Source organism: Scardinius erythrophthalmus (genome assembly GCF_964197995.2).
Source record: "Scardinius erythrophthalmus genome assembly, chromosome: 10".
Taxonomy (NCBI): domain Eukaryota; kingdom Metazoa; phylum Chordata; class Actinopteri; order Cypriniformes; family Leuciscidae; genus Scardinius; species Scardinius erythrophthalmus.
In genome coordinates this window covers 37,164,699-37,190,286 of record NC_138230.1, presented here as the reverse complement: position 1 = coordinate 37,190,286, position 25,588 = coordinate 37,164,699, and the positions used below count along the sequence as shown (strand labels likewise).

The following is a 25,588-nucleotide window of genomic DNA, read 5'->3' as shown; positions in this document are numbered from 1 at the left end:
TCCATTGTAAAAAGAACAGTTTGTGGTGCATGGTATGTCTTCATGTGGTGCTATAAATGTCTTCATATTTGTTTTTAGTACACTTCATAGTGTCAGACAGTCTTTATGGTTGTTCTGAGAAGCATGATCTCTATGACAATATTTCTGTGCAATGTCAACATTAGTGTCATAATTACACACCAAAAGTACAGGTAGTGTAAAAGATATTTTGTATATGATTCTGCCTTCCAGCTTAATGTACCATCAAGAACACACTGTAAATATACTTATCTATACAGTTATAATGAGCTAATTATTGCCACTCTCATAATTATTATAATTGTGCATTTGTCAGTAATGGAGTAAAATTATCTGCAAAAAAATGTAATGTAATGTGTATATATATATATATATATATATATATATATATATATATATATATATATATATATATATATATATATATATATATATATGTGTATATATATGTGTATATATATATATATATATATATATATATATATATATATATATATATATATATATATATATATATATATATAATGTATGCATAGGATACCATGCATGAAAGATTAAAAAATAAATAATTCTTTTTAATCAATCTAATACATTCTTTGTGTATACATACTTTACCGTATGATTACTTTGAATAAGAATCTCTTGTTCATAATTACATGTCACCAGGCTTCTGTTGCCTCAACTAATTCATATTATGGTTATCATTATGATTTAAAAGTACTGAATTATGCCCACTCCTTGAGCAGATGTTTGGCCGGATCACTTGTAAACATCCCATTCACTTAACTAGTAATAAAATAGATATTTGAGTTGCTGTTTTGGATGATTTTCTAAAAATTATTATTTGAATACTAAAGTTCCTGTTTATGCTTGGAAGTTCAAACCTCATTAACCAGGGGCCTAATTTATAAAATGTTTAAGAATGCTTAAATCCACAGCAATGTTCATATTTACAAGAACGTACTTTGACGTGGAAAAGTGCTCAGCGCCACATCAGGTTCTAAGCAGACGTACACACTTCTCCTTGTGGCAGAGAGTTGGAGTACTGCAGGTATTTGGAAATATAAGCAATTTTTGCCGCTGCGCACAATTTCAAGAACATTTGCTATTTATAGATTTCACATCTGGATCAAACGTTTTATGAATCAGGCCCCAGCAACTCGAAGATCAAATAGGACCAGTGGATTTCAGTGTGAGAATCTACCCATTTGTAAAAGGTTGTAATAACAGTATTGACCGTATACTGTAAGTTTACATGTCAGATATGCCATATACTGTTTAAAAAATGAAATGCAATATGTAAATATGAGCTAGCCCTTTTACTTCTACTGATTCACCGAGCTTCATGGTTGCTTATCACCGTCCATCCCTCCATTAAAATATATTGAAGTTATAATCTTTTAGGAACATCCTTTAGCAGATCAGAGCATGTTTGTTAATGACACATTAATGAAAGTTGTAGATTATTACCATAACATATTTTAACAGGAGGTTAAAAGGCGATGCCAGTTATAAATTGTATCTATTGTTTTTTAATGTCCAGTGTACACTATTCTCTTGATGTTTTAGTTTATTCTCTAATATAGGACATTAAATGTGATGTTCACATGTGCCAACGATGATCATATTGTGGGATACTGACAGTTGAACGTGCCAAACAACATATCATAAAGACATTGAAGAAGAATAAACAATAATGTTGAAATGAACTTGGAAATAAGAGCTGATTGTAGTCAGAATGAAAACTCAGTCATAGTCATATGCTGCACAAGTCCAAATGTAGACAATCCCCTCCGTGTACTGAAAAACTCATTGTGTATTAGAAACGTCAGTCTAGGTTGTGGCCGTCATGCTAAGACAAGCTCCCGTGGCGTTGTGGGATTTTTGCGTATCTGTGTTGTTTTATTTAAAGGTCTTTGTCATCGTGACACATTAGTGAGCGTGAGGTACAATGACAATCACTGTTAGCAAACGAACCGTGTTGTTTCAGTCTCCTCTTTCTTCCCCGAAAAGTTGAGACGATAAATCCCCACGAATGTTGCGTTATAATCAGATAACAGCCATACAGAAGGAAGTCACGAGTTAGTGAAATTCTCGATGAACTGACTCAGGAATAGGATAATATGTGAAGTCACTGTTTTCGTCATCCGGTCGACGCGATTCGGTCCGTTAGGCTCCCGTAAGACGACAGGCACACACGTACAGTAACAAATCTGACAGAAACTAAAACCAAGACACCGACGGTGAGATATCAGCCGAAACAAACTCTTGTCATTGATGTGAATGATACGTAGCTTATTTCCGATAATTCATATTTTGATTACATTTCCAGATTTACAAAACAGCTTTAGCTGATGCTCCCTATAGCCGTTGTGCAAAGTTCACAGCGCACAATAACATTTCTATAGCAACTATGAGGTTATTTCACTGTTGCTAAGAGCGAGGTGATGTATTTCACAATGTCACTCTGCCATTTCTCCTCTGGAACAACACGGCACACACACACACACACCTCAACCCGAGCCCTTTTAGCCCAAGCTACAACCGTAGAGGATTCACAAATGTTTGAAAAAAAAAAAACGAACAAGAAACAAACAGAGGGAGGGTAAACTGAGAGACTGCACCAGAAAGTCAAAACGAGGCTTTGTTCTTACGTGACTCGACTTATTAAGTTAATTACACTTGTGCTCATTTTTCAGTCCCACTGTTTAATACAATATCGTCCTTCTGTCTTTCTGCGTGGACCGCTTCTTTTGTGTAACCTCGCAGCTTTCTGTGAGGATATTTTGGTTTTGCTCTGCATGGAGTACCTCTTCCCTGTTATTATCGCAATTTGTGAGTCTTCTTGTTTTGTAACAGCCGGTCACATGACGGCGATTGTACATCCGAAGCATGGGGCCTGCATCTGTGTGTTCAGTCCTGGTATGCCCGATCAACTTGCTCGACTGTAATGGAAGACTGACTCTCTAAAATCGCCGGTTTTGTCTCTGACATCCCTTTCGGCTGGACCTGTGGCTCTTTTGAGGTCGCAGTTGCGCGACTTCTAATGTGACATTGTATGCGATAAACCAAAGTGGTACTTTCGGTACTCTGTTACCAGGACAGGCCTACATGAGCTGTTTTTGAAGACAAACAATGTGTGGTACACTTCTATCCAGGTGAGAACAGTTGGCCTGTGTTTACACTCCCTTGTTATCTTTAGTAAAAAATCGAGACACAAATAGTCTTATTTACCATTAACCACTTTTTCACACCATTGGGACACTGAAGCAATACAACAAATTCATATCGGTTTGCAACGTCGTACGTGTCAGTTCCTGGTTCGTCGACTGTTTGTAAAGTTCTACGGAGCACCAGGCCTCATCAGAATAATTCATTTCACAGCATAATCAAAGCTCACTTTGATGTTCAAATATGATATTTACATGGCTGTTGACGTGTTGAATAAAGAGGAGGAGTCCTCGGTCACATCCGCTGCCCCTTTCCCGCAAGTTTCAGCAGAACCAATGTGCACAGATTTTGTGGAAAGGCTGCCGGCGGAAGCGTCTCTTTTTTAGCAGCGCCTGTCCTCCGTTGATCCACGCTGCTGTTTGGGGTGGGGGGTGCGGGGGCGTTGAGTCCATCGAGTTAGGAACGGGAGGTGACGGGATATAGATAATGGGTTGGGTTGCTGTGTGAGAACCTCCGGTCACCTCCCTCCTAGCCTGAAGATCAGTCCTGCTCTGATGTGGCTATGGATGGTGGGACGGGGGTCATGGATGGATGAAGAGTCGGACCCCCCCACCCCGGGTTGCTCACACACTTCTGTTAACCGCTGATATTGCTCAGTCTGTCTTTTCAAAAAAAAAAGCTGATCGCTTCCTGGGAGTGCAGTGCAGGGCAGTGGTAAGGCTCACAGGCCGGACACCATAACCCTGTAGGAGGGGGGCATGTGTCTGTGACGGGGGCTGGAGGTCGGGCTGCTCGTGGGACTGCTGCAGCTCGCGTCCACCCCTCCTATGGAGGGTAGATATGCGTGATGCAGGATCGGCAGCTGTAGGGACAGCCTGCGCTGTATGCTGTGAACACAAATCACACAGACCAAAAAGGTTATTATACATAAAATACCCAATTCCTCAATTTCTTTAATGCTCTTTAGTTACTGTGTGTTTAATAGTGAGGAAGAACTCTTGTATGCCTGTAACAGACGTTCATCTATAATTATATCACAAAGCACATTTAAAGCAGAACATGTTTCGTTCTTAATCAAGGGTTCAAGGTTTAACGGGTTAGCATGACCCCTTTAGTCCCAGCTGGTGGATGCCAGAACTACACCATGTTAACAGTAATGTGAACTATTTTTGCAATCCAAAAAAAAAGTTTTCTATTTGAATATTTTTTAAAATGTAATTTATTCCTGTGATGGCAAATCTGAACTGAAAACAGCCATTACTCCAGTCCTTAGTGTCACATGATCCCTCAGAAATCATCTTATTGTAATCAATGTTGAAAACAGTTATCATTCTTGCTGAAAACTTGGAATCTAGAAAGTTCTAAAAATCCCTTTAAAAAATAGAAATCGTTTATAACAGTATAAAAGCCTTTGCTTTTAATGTGTCCTTGCTGACAAAAAAAAAAAAAAAAAAAAAAATCTTACTAGCACCAAACTTTTATTATTAGTGTATAAAGCATCTTTCTCCATTTTTTTGACAACAACAATGAAATCATACATATTCCATTCCATTCCAGTATATATATATATATATATATATATATATATATATATATATATATATATATATATATATATATATATATATATATTTCTTTTTTCTTCTTTTTTCTTTCTTTCTTGTCTCATAGTCAGGATGATGGGTTTGGGACTGTGCTTGTTCTTTTGGTGCCATCAATCCTGTATGTACCTGGCAGTGTGGATCACCTCATATAAAGTCCATTTCATTCCTGTGTCTAGATTCAAACTGCACCCCAAGAGGCCGAAGCCCTTTAAATCAATTACAGAAACCAAATAGCAGTTATATAAAGTGCACACACCACACCTCTCATGATTGGTTTTATGATTGGAGTCTCTTTGAGTTATTACTTTCAATCAAATATTAATTTCATACATCAATTAAGGAAAATGTCTTCTGTGTTTAGAAATAATTAACATTGATTAGTCAGATGTTGCAGGTTCACATGCAAAACAAAAAAATAAAAAAGACTCTTTATGCAAGTGTTATTAAACTAAATATGTATTTGTTTATTCTTTACTGCCGACAAGGAGAACAGCCACGATAAATGAATTCGCTGCATATTCCCATGGCAGAGGTGGTGTGATTTTGCAAGGTCAAGACTCCATCAGCTACTGGGGTAAGTGTGTGAGAGTATGTGTGAGAGAGAGTGTGTGTGTGTGTGTGTGTGTGTGTGTGTGTGTGTGTGTGTGTGTGTGTGTGTGTGTTTGATGAACAGTGACAGTGCAGAATCCCTCCTCTGTGAGATCAAACATTCATGTGCTGGGACAGCCTGTAGTCCTCTAATTCTACTCTCATGTCTATTTTCAGGGTCCAGTGCCTTTCGCTCTCACTAGATATCACACATTATGTAACCACAGCCCCCCTCCCACATCTCCCTCATCTCCCTCTCTCTGTCCCTGAACCTCTACTTGCTTTCATTTACTTTTTTGTATTATTTCTCACCTTCATGTAAACGAGTCTATACAGCAATGTATGTTGTATCTGTTCACCTTGTTTTTAACGCAAGAGTGGGCCTGACCATTGGTACAGTATTTGGTATGTGTTTACTACAAAATAGTGTGTAAAATAAAAAATAAAAATAAAAATTCTAATCAGTTTAACATTAGAGATGATAATTTTTTGGTCCGTTTTCCTAAGAAAGATGTGGTAAAGTAAATAGTATATATATATGAAGAGTTCAGATGCAAAAGCCTCTAAGTGTCATCTGAAATTTTCTTCTAGAATAGTAATTTTTATCAAGCTTGTATATTTAAGTTCAGTAATTTCACTTAAATGGCCATGCAAATTACCTATCAATTGTCATTTAAGTGAAATCACTTAACCTAAATATACAAGCTTTATAAAAATGATCATTCTAGAAGAAAACTTCAGATGGTACAGTACTTAGAGGCTTTTGCATCTAAACTCTTCATATATATATATATATCTGACGAGTTTATGGTCATTGAATGAATTTTAATAGGTATGACTATGGGCCACAAGAAAAATATATAGAAAATAAATTTGATTCATTTCTCATTGTTTCTAAGAGAATATGCACAGTTAATGCAGCGTCAGATGCCAAAAACACGTCAGTTTATACTTTCAGTTTCTGTAGTGAATAATTGACTGCCATATGAGACTTCTTCACCAGCATCACGCAAATTTTTTACTTTTTTAAATTTTACTTTTTTACTTTATCACCAGTTGCTCGCAAAATGATGGACAATGATTCACATTTTTGTGATAATAAATTATATTTAATTAGTTAGTTAATTATTAAATGAATAAGTAAATAAACAAGTAACAATCAAACTTAAACTTGTGCTTAAATTTGCTGATGCAGGTTCAAAAAGACTCTTGAAAAAGAAAAAAGATTTTTTTCTTGCCCCTCCCCCAACTCAAGAGTTAAATGTATAGCTAAAAGCATGTAGAGTTTTCTCAGACTTATACTTTTGCCTTAATACTGTTATTGTCTAACAAATCTTTCGTCAAATGTTATGTCTGGAAAGTTGGACTGATATTTTGTTCATAGATTTCTATGTGTTCGGAAAGTTTTTTTGGCCTAAAGTGCAAGAGTAAACTCACTGTTCTGGTGAGTTGATGTCTTCTAGTGGACCTCTGCTTATCCTAGAAGGATCCATGGATCCCCACTGAGCCTGAGGTTTCTGCTCTAAGTGGTTCTTCAGAGATTTCTCTCCATCTGAAAACAAAGACATGATGTTCAGAATGCTGTCTTTCCATCAGGATGTCAGTGGTGGATTCAGCTGAAGAAGATGCTGAGTCAGAACACCTTATATGACACCTCAGGTTGACATGTTTGGGGGTGAAAAATGTATAACACCAATAAATTGTTGTTCTTCTCTGGGTGACAGACTCAGGAACAGAGGAAAAGAGTTTCACATACTGAAATGAGTCACGACTGACAGCTGTGTGTGATCGACAGGTGAGGAACACAAGGTTTGATATCTACCTTTGCCATCAGTGAAGTTGCGTATGCTCAGGATATTGTTGACATCTTGGTAGTGGTTTTGTTTAATGTATGGAGTCTTTTCTGGAGTGTCCTGGAGTTGCATGGTAACCTCTTCCAGTTCCTTATCCAGCTGTAACACAAATTCAAAAATCCGGTAGCACTTTACAATAAGGTCCCATTAGTAATGCATTAGCTAACAATGAGCAATACATTTGTTATAGTATTTATGAATCCTTGTCTAATAAAATACAACTGTTCATTGTTAGTTCATGTTAGCTCAAGTCTGTGAAATAATACTTTTGATTTTAATAATGTATTAGTAAATGCTTTGGAAGTATTTTTCATTATTAATAGGGGATTATATTATTAAAAAAAACATGACTCCCTTTAGTGTAGTGGCGTATTAGTAATTGTTAGCACAGTACACTGTCATTCTAGGAATGTAATAATTTGGTAATTTATGACGACTGAAATCGGAGAAGCTTCCGTCACCTCTGTAATTCTCATTCGGAGGCGGTGGTTGTCTGTCTGTAGTCCATCCAGACGGGAAGTGTTGGCCTGGTTAACACTGGTTACTGAGGTGGAAGTCTTGGAGTCTTCCTTCTTCTGGTTCTGGGTGAACTTTAACCTCCGGTTCTGTGTGGCAGCATCCGGGTTTGTTCGCATTGTTACAAACTAACAAACGAGAAGAGAACAAGGACATAGCATTGAGATCTTTTGGCATTGAGTCTGCTTAGGATGTATTTGTTTAGAGGTAGAGTCGAATCTTTTAAATTTCAGTGTGTTCATTTCCAGAGAGCTCCAGGGAATGCAAAGTAAGCACTGTTCTCAATTATATTCCGGTGAACTTGCTAGGGATTTGCACAAATCAAAATGCCAGAATGTGGCTTTCGCTGACCTCTACAATTCTTTCCCCATAGGGCTGGATCAGGCTGTACATTGCAGTACTTACCTTTGGCACAAAAACCAGACACAGCGTGATGGTGCTGCAGAAGATGATGACCAGTGCCACGATGCAGAACTGCACATTAGGCTGATCTCGGGTCAGGAAGGACACTGCTGCCCCGATGATACACATGATGCCCACATTATACACACTCATACCGATGTACTTGCTGTCGTTCAGGGCTGGAATGCTCACATTTCTGGTCTCCCAGGCCAAAAAACACCCAAACAACTAGACAAAAAAAGAGAAAAGTGCAATGAATTATAAGAGCAGTGAAATCTTAAGTTTTGCATAGACAATCATTTTCACCTTCATCGCCGTTTGCAGTCCTCAGTTTACAGTGATGAATCATAAAGCCAGTGAGAATGAACTGTGGCTGACTTCTTTAACACCCTAATTCCTCTAAAGGCAGCTAACAACACCTGTCCAACTCTCAGGAAGTCAGAGAAGTAATCAAAGCACCTTTGTGTGCGACTAGAGTGAACTCTGAGAAATATGACTCAGCTAACATAATGACGCACACTCAGAGATCTGATTCTGCACCCACTCGCCTCAAACCTATTCAATCCTAATCCAATCACAGCCCGTCTCAATAGTTTTCCTTATTCACCCTCTCATTCTCTCTCCCTTCTCTCGTTCTACAGGAACACGTCAGCTGTAAGTGAAGCCGCGCTGATTTAGCAGCAGGTTTTCAAACATGACAAGAGGAAGGTAGAGGAAGTTTTCTGAAATGGCACATAGGCCTATAAGAGAATGTGAGTGTGATGGCATTTGCAGTTGTTCACTATTATGATTTGATGACTTTCATTTTAAATACATTTCAGCTTCGATGTAACATTCACACTTTTGCCTCCCCACAAATATATATGTTTTTAATGAGAAGAGAGACAAAAGAGACTGGAAGAGATACTCTGTGGTCCACAGATGAACTTTGACACGGATCATCTACTGTAGAGCTGGGTAAAAACAGAGGTAATGGCCTGCCAGTCAACCGGGCCACCTGCCGCTATTACAGCAGCAAGAACAAGAAGACAGATCATTTCCAAAGAGCACAAAGTGAGTAAGAGGGCAGATTTTTATTTGAGGATGTTGCCACCATTGACTCAGAGATTATGGTCTGTGCTATGGGCAATTAACTGACTGGGGGCATTTTGGTTCCTGAGGCACCTTACCAGTAATCTAAAGTGAGGTTAATTGGAAAGAGCAATCTTGCTCATATTATATCTCCTCCTAGGGGTACAATGTATCAAAGTCCAGTTAGTGAGTTCGCTAAATGTGGATTTCCAGAAGGAAATACCATCCCAGTAAGCACTGTTTGTAAGGAAGCAAAAGAACAATGTTGAAGTTTACAGCAGTTTCTCAATCTTTTTGACTCCATTTCTAAAAACACAATATTTGAAGGCACGCCAATATACTTTTAGTGCTTCTGCTGTAATGTCAAAGCTGCTTATTTGCAAACTCTTTTTTTAATTTATTTTATTATTATTTAATTTTTTTATACAGAAATTAGGAGTGGAAATATATATTTTCAGTTTCAGAAACTAAAAGTTCACCAGGGTTTACACTTTCACAGCAATGAATTTACATTTGTTCTTTTAATTTTTTTATATATATATATATTTTTACAGCTATTTTAAACTCACAGATAGCAATTTCTAAACAACAAAATATTTTAGAGCTTGACACAACTAGAAAAATTATATTCATTGTAAAAATGCCCAAAACATTTTAGGATTTTATTAATTTCTGCTTTTCCAGGTCTAGAAATCACACTTTCAAAATGCTGTGGCGTGACAAAATGAGAGTTGTTGAAAAAAATTCATTGAAAAAAGAAATTAAGTATGTGTTTACTTATTTTAATGCTTAATTTAAATAATTTTAAGCCATATTGCGCCCTTTGCTGTGGCCCATTTGATAACCATTAGTTTACAAGTTTTGGTTTAAGACTTTTTAGTTCAGTGTAAACAACATAAAAGATTGATATTTGAAGCTGCATTATGCAGCTTTGCCGATTTCTTCGCTGTTTTCTCGCCTTTTGCTCGATTTGTAGCTTTTATAAAGTATGATAAAAGACAATATTGTTCCCTAATAATTATCCAAGTACTCTAATTTGTGTTTGTTAACACTCGGGTGGATCATGAACATTAGATAACTGTATGTATGGCATTTGTATTTCCTGATGTATTGCAAATGCATTTTCATGACAGTGAGATATAGTGTATATAATAATTTAGCAAGTAGCAGAATATTCAGACTCGGTTGTCTGCGGGAGCAGATGGCGATCATGTTGTTGCTCTCTAGAATGTTCTCACTCACCATAAGGAGGCCTTTGTAGGCATAGACAATCCCCAGCCAAATGGTCATGTGCGTGTTCTCACAATGCTCCAGGAAGGGCCGGATTGCGATGTCTCGTCCCTGAGGATCTGCCTGTGGAGACACAGTGAGAAAACCAATGAGTGGAAATAATCCTGGCTAAAAAACACCTTTGTCACTAACAACAATAACAAAATACAGAGCCAGGGCTTATCTGCCTTGACTTAAATGCGTTTAATATGAAGGTTGATTTGGGGTTGACTTTAAGAATTTATTAAATACGTTTGCATTTAGATTTAGAAGTAAATTTTCTAAATTGCATTTGCATCGAGTATCGATACTGAGGATGAAGGCATTACAGGAACTGGGATCATTTAATCTCCTGTGGGAGACCAACCTTAATGGACTTTCTCAGAGATAGCAACAATAATACAGTCACCTCTACGGGATGCCACTTGAGAGTTAACGATTAACAATAATTCTTTATGGGTCAGGCATTGATCGCTTGATATTGATCGAGATATTTACAGTCTTAATATGCAGGACAGGTCAGGACTGGACTGCGAAGGAGGTCTGAGAAAGAGAAGATCTCAACCGAGTTCCCCTCAAAGTGCTGGGTCTAAAAGTAGCCAAGCTCTAACCCACTTTCTGCTGCCCCAGTTTGAAAAACCTTAAGCTTGCCATGCAACAACCCGGACACAAAGATAGACAGGGATCCAACCTCCAAACGCATTCCTAAGTCTTGCCGATTTTTCCCAGTTTAGTCACAGAGCGTAACACCCCCAGCTTTCATCCGCCGCTTGTGTGGCTCTATCAGCATGATTTGAGTTTGGCATTAAGGAGTTCACAGCACAGAAGACATCTTCACAAAGTGACGGTGCGAGTAAAGTGGGCCAGCCAACACAAGAAGTTCTATTTATAAATGACACATTCCAAGATGTGATGATTCCTAGAAGTCAAACAGACATTGTCAGACAATTTTTAAACTCAGCGAGAGAACAGATCAGAGAGGAACTGCTGATGATGTATAGTCTGCGAAAAATTTTGATGTGATAAAGTGCTTCTACAATACCAATGAAAGACATAGCAAAAAATAATTATCTTCCCTCTCACTGAAAGTAACACAATAATGCTTTTACTTCTCTGTTAAACATCCAAGTGTTCCTTCTGACCTCAAAAACCCAGAAATGAAAAGATAAAACTTAAATAAACTGCTTATTTCTAACTGCACAACAACAAGAGCTCTGCTTTCCTCATAGCCTGAGCTGTAGTTAGTGGAGCTGTGTGGTGTTGCCGGGCAACAGTCGGTGGGTTGGGCTCAAAGAGAGTGCTGGGTGCTCAGTTATTTCTCACTGCATTAGGCGTCTAATGTAATTGTTCACTGGAAGCTGGAAGGATGTGTGACTGACAGAGTGTCTTTGGAGAGACGGTGACAAGAGGGACACAGTTAGCTGAGAAGAGAAAATTATATCAGTTTATAGACTGGAATGAACCATATGGACACTGAGAACTGCAAACAGACAGCCATTAGGTGTGTCTGTACAGTAGCAGGTTTAGACACAGAAGGGGCAGCATACAGATAACCCTATAACTCCTGCCTGAGGCTTTTCACTAACAAATGTATTATTAAAGCCTAGCTAACTAAATGGTGCAAGATTGCATATGTAAATTATGCAATATATATATATATATATTCTATTCCCCCTCTCCCCACCCCGTGGCGTTTTATCTCACAACTCTGACTTTTTTTCTAATATAAATCGCATTTGGTTGAAATATAAAGTCGCAATTGCAAGTTATAAAATCAGAATTGCGTGATATAGTTGAAATTGTGAGAAATAAACTTGAAATTCAGACTTTTTTCTCAGAATTGCAGAATTACATTTATATCTTGCAATTCTGACTTTATAACACAATTGGGAGATATTGTCAGAATTGCATGATATAAAGTCACAATTGTGTGTTATAAAGTCAGAATTGTGAGATATAAACAATTTTGAGAAAAAAAGTCAGTCTTTATAACTGTAACGATCACCAGTGAGACCCAGGATAACCATCAGAGGGCACTCCAACCCGGACAATCACCACACATCCACAAACTACATTTCCCATAATCCTTTGCCCAGACTAATCAGCCATGATCACATTCACCTGTATGTCTTCACCTTGGTTAGCTCACCCCATATAAGCCTGGTTTTCACATTCATTCCCTGCAAAGTCTTGTTTAGTGTTTGTACTGCAATTCTGAGCTTGTTTGTATCCTGTTTCTCCTGTGTCCTGGTTACCTTGATTCTCTGCCTGTTCCCTCGGATTTCTCTTCTTGCCTCAGCCCTTTTCTGTTATTGTTTGGATTGCTTGTTTGTGTATGACCCTTGCCTGGATTTGGATTACGTTTTTGGATTACCCTGTTCAATAAATACTGCGTTTGGATCCTCAACCTTGTCTCAGAGCAGTTTGTGACAATAACACCCAATAGTGACTTTATGTCTCTCAAAAAATGTCAGAATTGCTGGATATAAAGTCGCAATTATGTGTTATAACGTCAGATTTAAAGTGGCAATTGCGTCAGAATTGAGTTTATTTCTAGCAATTCTGACTTTATAACGCGCAATTGCGAGTTTATATCTCACAATTATGACTTTATAACACGCAATTGTGACTATATCTCGCAATTCAGAGAAATAAAGAACTGCAAGATGTAAACTAGAAAGTGTATTTCTAATAACAGCATGTCTTTCCTGTCATTTTTTTATCAGTTTAATACGTCATTGCTAAATAAAACTTTCAATTTAAAAAAAAATAAAAAAATACTAACCCAAACATTTGAACGATAGCGTTTTATTGTACGTGATCTCATTGCTTAATGCATTAAAGCCTAGGTCTTCAACCCTGCTTCTGGAGACCCAACTGTCAGGCAAAATTTATTTCCATCCTGCTTCAGCTCACCTGGCATGCGATTTTTCAAGTGATCCTGAAGACCTTGATTAGCTGGGTCAGGTGTAACTCGACCCACTCCGAGCAGGATTCGAATCGGGGGTCTACAGCATGAGAGGCGGACATACTAACAAGGATGTTAAAGACGTCAGTCGACAGTGTGCCTCTTGAGGCCAAGGGAGTGAGATTTACCAGCACAACTCTGCAGGACAGTGGGTCCCCAGGAAGACCTATAGGCATTAAAGTTTACATGGTGTGATCCTGTCCTCCATGTATCTCAATCTGAGCATGAAAAAAAATTAATCAACCTAAAATGATGGGGAGAGAGAAAGAGTCATGGACTTCAGGGTTCTTTGCCTCGGTCATTTCTCCATGAGCATATATTTTATTCCATTGAGAGTTTAGTACAGCATGAATGAGATTTCTATTATCCAGCCTCTTTCTAAGACCTTTGATTTTGAGCTAAGCTCTTGTTTAAGAGAAATGATAGTTATAATACTCATTTGTATGGGTCAGTCACCCTTCTGTCTGTCTGTTTCTCTATGACATGGCTTCTTGTGACCACAATCTCTTATCTGTAGTAATCCTTTTACATTACACCCTGTGATCTCTGCGTGCCACTGCTTGTAGTATGGAGAGGCAGATATTGTTCAATAGAGCTGAGAGTTGTTTAACGAGAAGTTAAGTCAATTATTCAGCCATCAAATCTTAAGGTCAACTCTAACGTCTAATTCCACAGCAAAGACATGACACACATCAAGGAACAAGGTTTAGCACCATGGTTCAAAACCAACACTCACCAAGCACCAAATACAAATAAAAACAGCTCAGGTCAGTAAATAACACACCCACTTTTCCCATGTTTGCCAGAATGCAATATGATACATTATCTAAATTAAAAATGATAGAATGACCTCACGTGAGCGATTCAAATCGAAGACAATTTATCTAGTATGTGGCACAATGTGGAATATTCATTGCAATAATCCACCAAAAAGTTTGCCTCATCTCATATATATTGAAATTGATGCACGGCATGCTTATAAAACATTTTTTTTCTATATAATATACTATTATTATTTTAAAAGTTTGGGGTCGGCAGCATTTTTTTTTAATTCTTACTTTTTCTTAGACTTATGTCACCAAGGCTGCATTTATTTGATCAAATTACTCAATTTATTATTCAATTATTGAATAATATCAATTCCTATGAGGGCAAAGCTGAATTTTCAGACTTCAGTGTCATATGATCCTTCAGAAATCATTCTAATATGCTGATTTGGTGTTCAAGAAACATTTCTTAGAATTATCAGTGTTGAAAACAGTTTTGTTGCTTAATATTTTTGTGGAAAACGTGATGCATTTTTTTTCTTCAGGATTCTTTAATAAACAAAGTTCAAAAGAACAGCCTTTATTTGAATGAGATTATTTTAATCCAAAATATACTTCCATTATGCCACTTTCTCTGATCACTTGCATTTTGCAGGTGTGGCAAATGTAAATTTTGGACCATGTTTAGCACTTTCCTGCTCGCTGACTGCATCTCTGTGTGGCTCCTCCAGGGTTACATCTACCTGCTCCAGTTTGAGGATGAACCTGCAGCTGCACGCTGAGGCTTTGCAGATCTGTCTCCCTCTGGTGTGTGCTTATTTTTGGAGTCCACTGCTCTAAACTCCACTTCAAATGCAGTGACTTCAAAGTGGCCCTGCTGCAGTCCCTGCGGCTGAGCCTGGGAGCTGCCATCACTGATTCATTACAGGCTAAATGCATCATTAGACCAGGAATCAAACCCCGAACATCAAGCGCATTTAAATATGCAAATGAGAACTTGCAGTGGCATGTTTCAGATTGCCTTTGTTATTGCAGCCTAAAATGCTTTTTATTGACATCATTCTTTAATCTAATGCTCCGGAATATCTCGGTTTTAATCACAACTCCCATCTGCTCGCTCTCCGCGAGTCTCCGATGCAAATGACTTTCGCTATGTTGCGGTCACGTGACTGCCGTACCACGCACCCTTCGCCCGACACAAACGCACTCACTTATGAACATGCAGCTAATTTGCGAATAACAACCTTCATAAATGGAGTTCGAGTGCTCGCTGTCAAACGTTATTAGAGCTCACACATGGGCAAACATTTGAATCTGGTGACTACTGGGATTATACTGAGGTATGCACACAGATGCGCTCTCAGTATTACGGTCACGGACACATAAACACTCGCATACACTCACACACTCGCAAAATTGGAAGGCCATAAAGCATACAGCATGTTTTCTTTTCCGGGAGACAGTTGCGATTTGTGACTCGGGTCATCTATACATCCTTGTTGAGTCAAGGACACGGAGAGGTCCCACACACGATAAGCCATCAGCCCTGATAACTCATTAGGACTGCTGTTTTTTTCCCTCCATGAAGGCAGGCGTAGCAAACTGTGAGTGATGGAGGATGGCCGCCCTCCATCATAGTGCACTCTGCTGCCCCCATGATTACTGAAGCCACAAGCACCTTTCTGTGCCGTGGACATCAGGGTGCAGAAAAGAGTAGATGGGTGTTTGTGCGACTGTCCTCTAACCAAGACCAACATTGTTTATTAATACACCACATCTTAAATTTTGTATGTGTTCACATTCGGTGATGGGAATAATAGTAGTGGAAATCAAATTTGAAACATTTTTGGAATGAAATGGCTGACTTCACATAGTATTGCCAACGCATTCTCATCCTTGGGCGTCATATACTGACGCTTTTGACATTTCGTCTACATCGAACGCACATGGCAACCTTTAGCGTCAATATGAGACGCACAGAGCTTTGTTCGGTTATGGGTAGGTTTAGGTCTGGGGTAGGGTTAGGGTTAGGCCGCTAGGAGGCGCCTTCTGGCCAATTTCTATCTGCATCTCATATTGACGCTAAATGTAGCGTCAATATGAGACGAAATGCGTTCGATGTAGTTCAATAATAGCGTTCGATGTAGACGAAATGTCAAAAGCGTCAATATATGACGCCCTAGGATGAGAACGGGCTGGTATTGCAAGTACCATAGCATATTGCAATTATGGCTTAAAGGGGACCTATTATTACCCCTTTTCAAAGTTTTAGGGGTCTACTAGAATAGGTTTTCATGCTTGAATGTTCAATAAACACAATATTTTTCTCTGATTTACATTATTTCAGCACCTCTCTTCCCAGTCTGTCAGTAACGATCTCTTTTGTTCCTGTCTCTATGAAGCCCATCCTCCTGAAAAGCGCAATGTGCTCTGATTGGTCGGCTGGACCAGTGTGTTGTGATTGGTCAACTGCTTCAAACGTGTTTCGGAAATGTCACGTCCCTTACTATAACCTTGAGTTTCAACACACTACTAACACAACTCAACCAGGCCTCGCCCCCTTTTTTGCACGTCTTGGGTGGGAATTATTTTAATGAGGAATATTGTGATGTGTACATTCCCGGATAAATAATAAAAAGAACACTGCATGTGAGGTCTGAACTGACCCAGTGCACTTCTCATTAAACAAACTGCCAGCATACTTCAAACACGGTCTGATCTAATCCTCGAGGTAAAGTCCCACTTGCGTCTCATTTACTTTATCATGCCTGGGATCATCCGCACCTCATTTTCTCTTGTTCTCGGTTTACCTTGCCTTCATTGACTCCATTGAGGTGCACGTCCTGTCCAGGATATTACCCCTTGTGTTGACATTAATTAAACATGATTATAAAGCTCCGAGTGAACGTGATATCTTTTGATGATGTTAATTTCGTACAAGATACTGAATGTTCCCGGTTGTAATAACAAATGTGTCGATTATTATGTGCACGGCTACTGTCAAGATCTGTTAGGCTGGTCCTGCTGGAGTTGAATTTAATACAGAATTTAGTTTTTAGGAAAGTTAAGCCAAAACTTGTGATTTCAAAAAAACTATACTTCCAGCAGTGAGACAAAAACTCTCTCTTTTTTCTCATTTTCTGTCTTTGGCAGACTCAAACGTGTGCATGCACATCATATTCCTGTCATTGCTAGCCGAGATAGCAGAAATTGAGTCCTTGGAGGCTCCATGGAGGTGTTGTGATGTGTACTGGACTGTATTATGCAGACTATAGAATGTACAGATGGGAATTTTGTAAATAAATAAATAAATAAATAAATAAACATATATATACACACACACATATACATATATATATATATACATACATATATATATATATATATATGTATATATGTATGTATATGTATATATATATATATATATTATATATATATACATATACATACATATACATATATATATATATATATATACATATATATATATATATATATACATATATATATATATATATATATATATATATATATATATATATTGGGTTGTTTATATATATATATATATATATATATATATATATATATATATATATATATAGGGCTGTCAAAAGATTAATCGCGATTAATCGCATCCAAAATAAAAGTTTGTTTTTACGTAATACATGTGTGTGTACGGTGTATAATTATTTTCTATATATAAATACACACACATGCATGTATATATTTAAGAAATATTTGCATGTATATACTGTGTATATATATTTATATTATATATAATTTATATTATATATAAATATTTTATATATAAATAACACATTTTCTTAAATATATATATATATATATATATATATATATGCATGTGTGTGTATTTATATATAGAAAATAATTATACTCCGTACACAGACATAAATTATGTAAACACAAACTTTTATTTTGGATGCGATTAATCGCGATTAATCGTTTGACAGCCCTAATATAGTATATTAGTATGTATACACATATACATATACATATATATATATATATTGGGGTACTTTTTATCCCCGTATGAACCAAACCCATATTAAGTGTTTGCTGCAAAAAAGCTCTCTTTTTTTTTTTGGTTCATCTGTCCATAGAACTGACACTACTGGAACTTCAAACAGGACGGGTTCTATGGTCAGATGAAACAAAAAAAAAAAAGAAGCTTTTTTGGCAGCAAACACTTAAGATGGGTTTGGTTCATACAGGGATAAGAAAGTACCCCATGTGTAGGAAGGATCTGGAGAGATTCTGTACAGAGAAATGGTCTCTGATCTCTTGACAGGTGTTCTCCAAACTCATCAGGCATTATAGGAGAAGACTCAGAGCTGTTATCTTGGAAAAAGGAGGTTACAAAAAGTATTTAATAAAAGGGGGCAAATAATTGATCCCAACGTCTTTTGGAGAAAAATATTTATTTTATAATGTGATTTTCCCCCAACTTTCAATCATTTTACTTCAATGAAAGGTTAGATTTTTGCTAATTTATTTAATAAAATATCAAAAGGATTAACAATGCAGATTCATTTTTTACAGCCATCTTTGATCATATTTACCAAGGTGGCAAATAATTGACACACATATATATACTAGATAGATAGATAGATAGATAAAGTAAGCAAGGTTTTCTAGCGTATTTAATTCAACTGCTCAGGTAATTGCAATGGTATAACTCATTTTAGGGGTGGAAAAATGACACTTTAAAATCAGCTATGGAAATGTTGATGTTTAATATATTCATATATTTATAACTATGAACATTTATATAGATGATTTTAAAAAGCCCCTAAAATGGGTTCCAGTGTTATCTGGCATCTGCATTCCACTCCATTCACACCTGACAATTACCATGTTAACACCTGTCATAATATGAGCAGAATATGTGATATGCAGGGATATGCACCCAAGCAGGGAAACGTTAAAGTGTGATCATGTGACCGCCTCTTTCTTCCACTTGTCTGTTCTCCTAGGCAACCCTAAAGCTGTGAGCTGCATGACAACTTTAAAGAGTGTTGTGACACAGATATGTAGTGTTTCTTAGGACCTCAACAACATGCTGCTAGAACAAGAACACAGTAAATGACAACAAACATTAACGGACGGACGGACAGACTACATCGAGGTCAGGCGTAAGTAAAAACATGAACACACTGGAGAGTTTTTAAGCTACACTAACCATTGTTTAACCATCAACACACTGAGAAAAAATATTATTTGTAGCAAGATTGTAGTTTTACAAATTGTAATTTATATTATATTAATGCATATTATTGAAATAAATAATGCATATTGTATAATATGTTACACAAAACATAAAGCAATATAATGGTGGCTGAATACTGATGGACGTCAGGGAGTGGCACGTTTCTGATAGTCTCCTGGATTATGTGCCAACGAAATTCACTGGCTTCAGGAATACTGATGCACTGCCACACCAAATTGCTCTTTTCTGGCTACTGCACATTGTCCGGATGTGTACAACTCTTGGTTTTTGTTCCCTAGCTCGCCTCAGTGCCAAATTGGAGTACTGTGATTGTAGGTGGTCATTTGAACCAAATACTTTGCACTGACTTCAGAGGGACTCGAAGATAAAAAATAAATAAAAGAGGATACACGCTTGGCTTCTGCACCTCTGCATTTGGAAGCATGTTAAAAAGGAGCAGCCTATTTGGATTTTTCTGAGCGGCAGCCATGTTCCCCTCCCATCGGCCCACTTTATACCAGCCAAGAGGCCAGCAATCTGTCTCTTTAACTAAGAGGAACAGGGAAAGGGAACTGCTTTTGGAAGGACCGTTTCTTTTGCATTCTGATGAGTCGAGTAAATCTCACAGTCAGAAAACAGAAATGTGATGTTGTAGAACATCATGAGGAGAAACAGACTGTGCTTTTGCAGTTGAGGCATTGTGAACATCTCAGCCTATCAAAAAAGGACAAGCTTTTGAGGACATTTTGATTCTCACATTTTTTAATTCATCTACTCAGCGTGTGTGCACAAGAAAGAGAACGGGAGACGGAGAGAAAAATAGAGACAAAGAGAGATCTTAGCCTGACAAATGACTTAATGATTAATAGTATGGAACTCTATTAATTTGTTTCCATAGATACAAACGAGCAGCTCAGTTCCAAGTCTGTTGGAATGTTCTGCTCAACAGTGATAACGGGTCTCTCCTAACTTCACTCCTTATGATACATCAAACTGCACAATGTCAGCCAATGAAATAATCCTGCAGTCACGCTCCTCACATGCAATTATGCATATGATGGGATGTCTCCTCATTTTATACTCGTTTCTTTCACTCACACTCCATTTGCATTCACGTTAGTCACGCTGCTGACAGTGTCACATGACTTCGGATCTGTGGAGTATGTACTGAATGCACGCACACATGTCCTTGTCAGATTTTTGCAGGTGTGAAAAGTGTGCATTGGTGTATTTTTGTGTGTGTTGGGCAAGGGGAACTGATGTCCGCCTGACTTCAGCTGGACGCTCTCCAGGCTGTGGGCTGGCAGGATTTCAGGGGGTGCAGTTGAAAACGAAGGAGGGGGGCTCGACTCCATCCGGCTGCCAGGCAGCCTGTCTTACTGTCAGATGGTCAGAGCTGGTTTGTTATCGGGTCTCAGCTGCTCAGACTGAAAACAGTGTCAGTCGGCAGGCCGGTGCCACAGGAGGTCATCAGCCATCAGGGGCGCTAGAGAGGTTGAGTTTGAAAGCATTGAGAAAATGTTCTGTAACTCTAGCAAAGGAGACACATGTCTGTTCCTACAAAGCTCTTCTCGTAGGAAGCTACTGTATCATATTTGATACGCAATTTCTAAGGCCTATAAATTATCGACATGATTAAAACTTTTCTAAAAAACATGTTGTACATGATCTACTATGTGCCTTCTGTCATCTGATTGATAGTTTATACTTTATATAAAAGGCCTTTTAGTATCCTTCTGAAAATAGGTTGTGGTTGTTTCTTGTTTTGCTGAAATGGAACATGATTTTTAAAAAAATCATAAAATTTGCGACATCTGAATGTAACATTTTTGACAAGCCAAACATGTCAGTAGTCTTTGAGTAACGTAATTATTTAAGCCATGAAATAACCTTCCATAAAATTCCGCAAAGTAAGTATAATGAACTACACAAAAAAAGCATTTAGAATGTCTCCAGCAGGTTTTATAATTAGCCAAAAATCAAATATAATTCACCCTTCAAAGATGTTATCTTGTTCGTCAAAAACTTAGGCTGACTGTCGGTTGGAATATTAGAACTAAAAACGTCGACAAACTTTTGAGCATCAATCACTTCACTGAATATTTGCCAGCTAAGAAATAAATAATTCTTATCTTACGATCCATCTGTTTTCAAATCCACATAATTTGAAAAGCACAACATTGATGTCCGTCAGAAAACAACACGGTAGTATTTGCGTGAATCAGAGGTCCAGCGAGTACATGCATTTCCTAGAAAACCCACACTTACTGATATTTTTGTACTAAAAAATATCATAGTAATATAATAATACTAATTTAATATTTAATAATTAATAATTTAATAAATTTAAAAATTTAATAATGATACTAATATAATAAAAAATGAAAATAAATAAATAAATAAAATAAGTTTGAGCAAAGTATAACAAAGTATTTTTTGTTCTTATTTCCCTCCAAATTCTTCCAAAAATACTTTTGTTTATTTCCAAGTTTAAATAAATAATAAAATTCAATGTGGTCTCAGACTGTCAGACCCCACTATATTTCACTCCTACATAATTGCATAAATTATTTAACAATTACTCTCAAAGATGAATAAAAAAAAAGAAAGAAATCGAGCTCATTTGGAGTCGTGCGGTAATGACGGACCACCTGCAGCCCGTCACATCGATCCAATCGCTCAGATCGGCCTGCAGCACCTGCCTCTCATATCGGCCAAATGACACATTTCATTCTCACAGAGACTCGAGTCTTATGAGAGTAATGAAGAGCTGTTTATGGCTGAGTTATCTGGCTCGGGAGGTCTGTGCGGTGCCAGCGCCATCGACCCACGCTTCAAATCAGCTCTCTTTCACACACAGAACCATTTTGGGGTTGTGAGCTTCAACACACGGCTTCATATTAAGACTGGAGAGCGAGAGAGAGAGCGAGAGAGAGAGCGAGAGAGAGAGAGAGAGCGAGAGAGAGAGAGAGAGAGAGAGAGAGAGAGAGAGAGAGAGAGAGAGAGAGAGAGAGAGAGAGAGAGAGAGAGAGAGAGAGAGAGAGAGAGAGAGAGAGAGAGAGAGAGCATCTTGTGTAAGGAGTTTGTTCTGTGTGATCATTTTCAGGGCCAATAGAACACAAATATAGCTTGTGTTCACATAAAAGACGATGTTGGGAAAAAAGCCCAATAAATAGGTTAATCAAAAAGTTCCTGCAAGTGGATCTGACCGATCCTGGTGAGTGGATCCTGGCACCAGTCAAGAAGATTAAAAAATACATGCGTTCTCCAAGCTAATTCATCATGAAATCTTAATGAGACAGACGTTACACACAAAGTAGCATCAGCAAATAGAGGAAAACTCTGAACCTTGCCCATAATGCACCCTGTAACCTGAATATATATATATATTTTTAAAGATTTCTTTCATTGTACTGCAAAATCTTTCATCACTTAGTGTTCAAAACCTGTATGACTTTCTTTCTTCTGCAGAAAAAAAAAAAAAGAAGAAATTTAGAAATATGTTCATACAATGAAAAGCAATGGGGTCCAAACCACCATAAGAAAGTTATACAAATTTGAAATGGGCAAATGGCATGAGGGTGAGTAAATGATGATGGAATTTTCTAAAAAAAAAATTTTTGTTAACTATCCCTTTGCATAAGGTACAGTCTGACATCGATATTGCAGAGTTTGTCTTTTACAAGATCACTCTGTGTTAATATTGTACAATCTGACAAGCAACAACGATAAAAGGCCGGAAAACTTGAACTGTGTGCACTGAGCAGCACCATCAGATCTGGATCCCAAAAGGAACGAAACCCACTGCGGACTATAAATTCATTACAGCTGGTCTGATTGCAGGCCAAGTCTGTCGAGATCTCAGAGCTGATGAGAGCGGGAGGAGGAACGGGCAGACAGTCTGTGTGATTGCATAAGAGAACAGACTGATAAAGAGAAAAGACACTCTTTAGCAGTGTAGCTGTAGCATTCTGGTCTATGTATTATATGATTTCAATCATCATTGCAAAAGCTACCAAATTAAAATTGCCCATTCAACCACTCTGGAGATAAGGATGGGCCATATCGAGATGGCAGTGTGGAACAAATTACAGTCAGAATCAATACATGTCAAGCTCTGATGTGAACATTACAGTGTGTGCGGATGTTATGGGGCCGTTCTCTCCATCCAGCTCCTGATCATGGCTGTTATTAGAAACAAATTTCTAAAACTAACCATGTACAAAAACAAAATTTGATCTGCTCTAATGTGTGGTTCTCCACAGCACATCCTTCCTTAATTTAGTCTTTTACTCTATGGGTACGTTTTCACAACAATGTTGTGCTAAAAATGGAAAAGATTTTCCTTTGCTTTTTTTGGTGTACAGAAGACAATGTTGTCAAAATGATCTCTGTTCAAATGGATCAGTGAAAACCGACGCGATAACACTTTGTATAGAAACACTACGACCCGTAGACTGGACAAATTCATAAATTTCACAAATCCACATTTTTGTAGTTTACAACGAAGATGAAAACAAAATCGTTTTCAAAAATGTGCACTTTGGAATCCGTTTTCAAAAGCTTGCGTTTTCAGGCCCCCAAAACGCCGTTGTTTCGTAAATGAATGGCCAAAACACATAAAAAGTTTTTGTTTTTTAGTTGAAAACGGTGCCGTGTAAAAGGCCCCTATGTCCAAACTGTTTCCCCTAAAAAGGGCAAAGTTACAGTACCAGATGCAACATCACTGCTCATCCACACCAGCAGATGGCGAGACTCAAACACATTACAATTAAAACATGCAGCTGTTAATTACCACATAAATAAGATAAGCAGTAAAACTGCGCTGCGTCCAAAATCGAATACTTCCCTACTATATAGTACCAGAAAAACAGTATGCCAACAGAGTAGTGTGTTCGAAATACATAGTATTCGAAAAAAAAGAAGGCGAAAAGTCCCTGGACGACCTACTTACTCCGGAGAGATTCTGAAGTGCGCATTCGATGATATTACTATCCCATGAGGCCACGGGAGAGGATTTATGAATGGAAGTGAAGCTATGCAAATGACGCTGGTAGGTCACATGATAACATGGTGAGTGAAGTGCATCCGGATTACATTCATACTACACATTCATACTATATAGAACATACCTTTTTAATGGTTGCAAAGTAAGTTCAAATTCAAATTTAGTACCTAGCCTACTCAGAAAGTACATGATTTCGGGCTCTTTCCACCTTATTTTGCAACTCGGATTTAAGCAATATTCTGTGAATTTGCAAGACTTCCGATTCATTCGAAATCTTGCACATTCACAGGAAATAATTTACTTCACATCACATTTTTTTAGACTGGCTATGTGAATCAAAATGAAAAGATAAATAATTCATAAATAGAAAATTATATATACACATAAGAAATTTAAGCAACTGTCTCATAAAAAGCTGTTTGCCTGGGTTACAATACGTTATTAATAGGTGTTTACTTCAAAGGCCCTTTGAAGCCCTTTGATGTGGCCTTGTTTTGGCCCCGTGGAGCTGTGCATGTGAAGGGCATCAGGGGCCACAGACCTCTCTGATGTCTCATTTGCCCTGCCCACTTACTTAACACAGACATCTCTAACCAACACAAAATTAATTATGAAAGAAAAGACTAATCACAATTCAGCACTTAAATAAGTCATAATAACAGTTTCAAACACAAGCTAAATCACATCCGACACCATGCAAAACCGTTAAAACACTGTCTTTCTTTGTTGTTCTGAAATATGTACAGAGATACAATCTTAATTATAGATTTGGTAGATGAGCAGAGACACACACACACACAGGCTCCTGATTGGCACGTCCCATCGCAGCAGTCTGTTGTGGCATGCAGGTTAATGAATGTGCAGATGGCGGTCAGGAGGGGGGCTGTGCCTGCAGTCGGCTCCATCTCCCCTCTTCTCTCATTCTTCACGTCTCTCTTTCTCCTTTAACATCTTATTTACCTACGTTATTCCCCCCACGTGCAGCTTTACAGCTCTCTCAGTGATCACCTGCTGCGTACTGCCGTTTCGCATGCAAGTGTGTGTGCATCCCGTGAGCAGAAAGCTCACTTGATTTCACAGCTTTCCTAACAAGGGATTCGGCAGGGCAATCACAATAGCGTTATTA

The 25,588-nt window shown here is 37.9% G+C and overlaps 1 protein-coding gene across 1 annotated transcript in view; it reads right to left on the bottom strand.

The window, feature by feature from the left end:
• Window positions 1–3,250: 3,250 nt before the first annotated feature.
• Window positions 3,251–25,588, bottom strand: part of gabbr2 (gamma-aminobutyric acid (GABA) B receptor, 2) — a gene marked incomplete at its 5' end in the record, with an annotated part of 155,103 nt that continues 132,765 nt past the window's right edge. Inside the window, 6 exons of the mRNA XM_081376553.1 lie at window positions 3,251–4,076; window positions 6,819–6,933; window positions 7,204–7,333; window positions 7,696–7,878; window positions 8,156–8,380; window positions 10,466–10,576. Of these exons, the coding sequence (XP_081232679.1) occupies window positions 3,911–4,076; window positions 6,819–6,933; window positions 7,204–7,333; window positions 7,696–7,878; window positions 8,156–8,380; window positions 10,466–10,576 (930 nt within the window). The 3' untranslated portion in view covers window positions 3,251–3,910. The remainder of the gene's footprint in view (window positions 4,077–6,818; window positions 6,934–7,203; window positions 7,334–7,695; window positions 7,879–8,155; window positions 8,381–10,465; window positions 10,577–25,588) is intronic.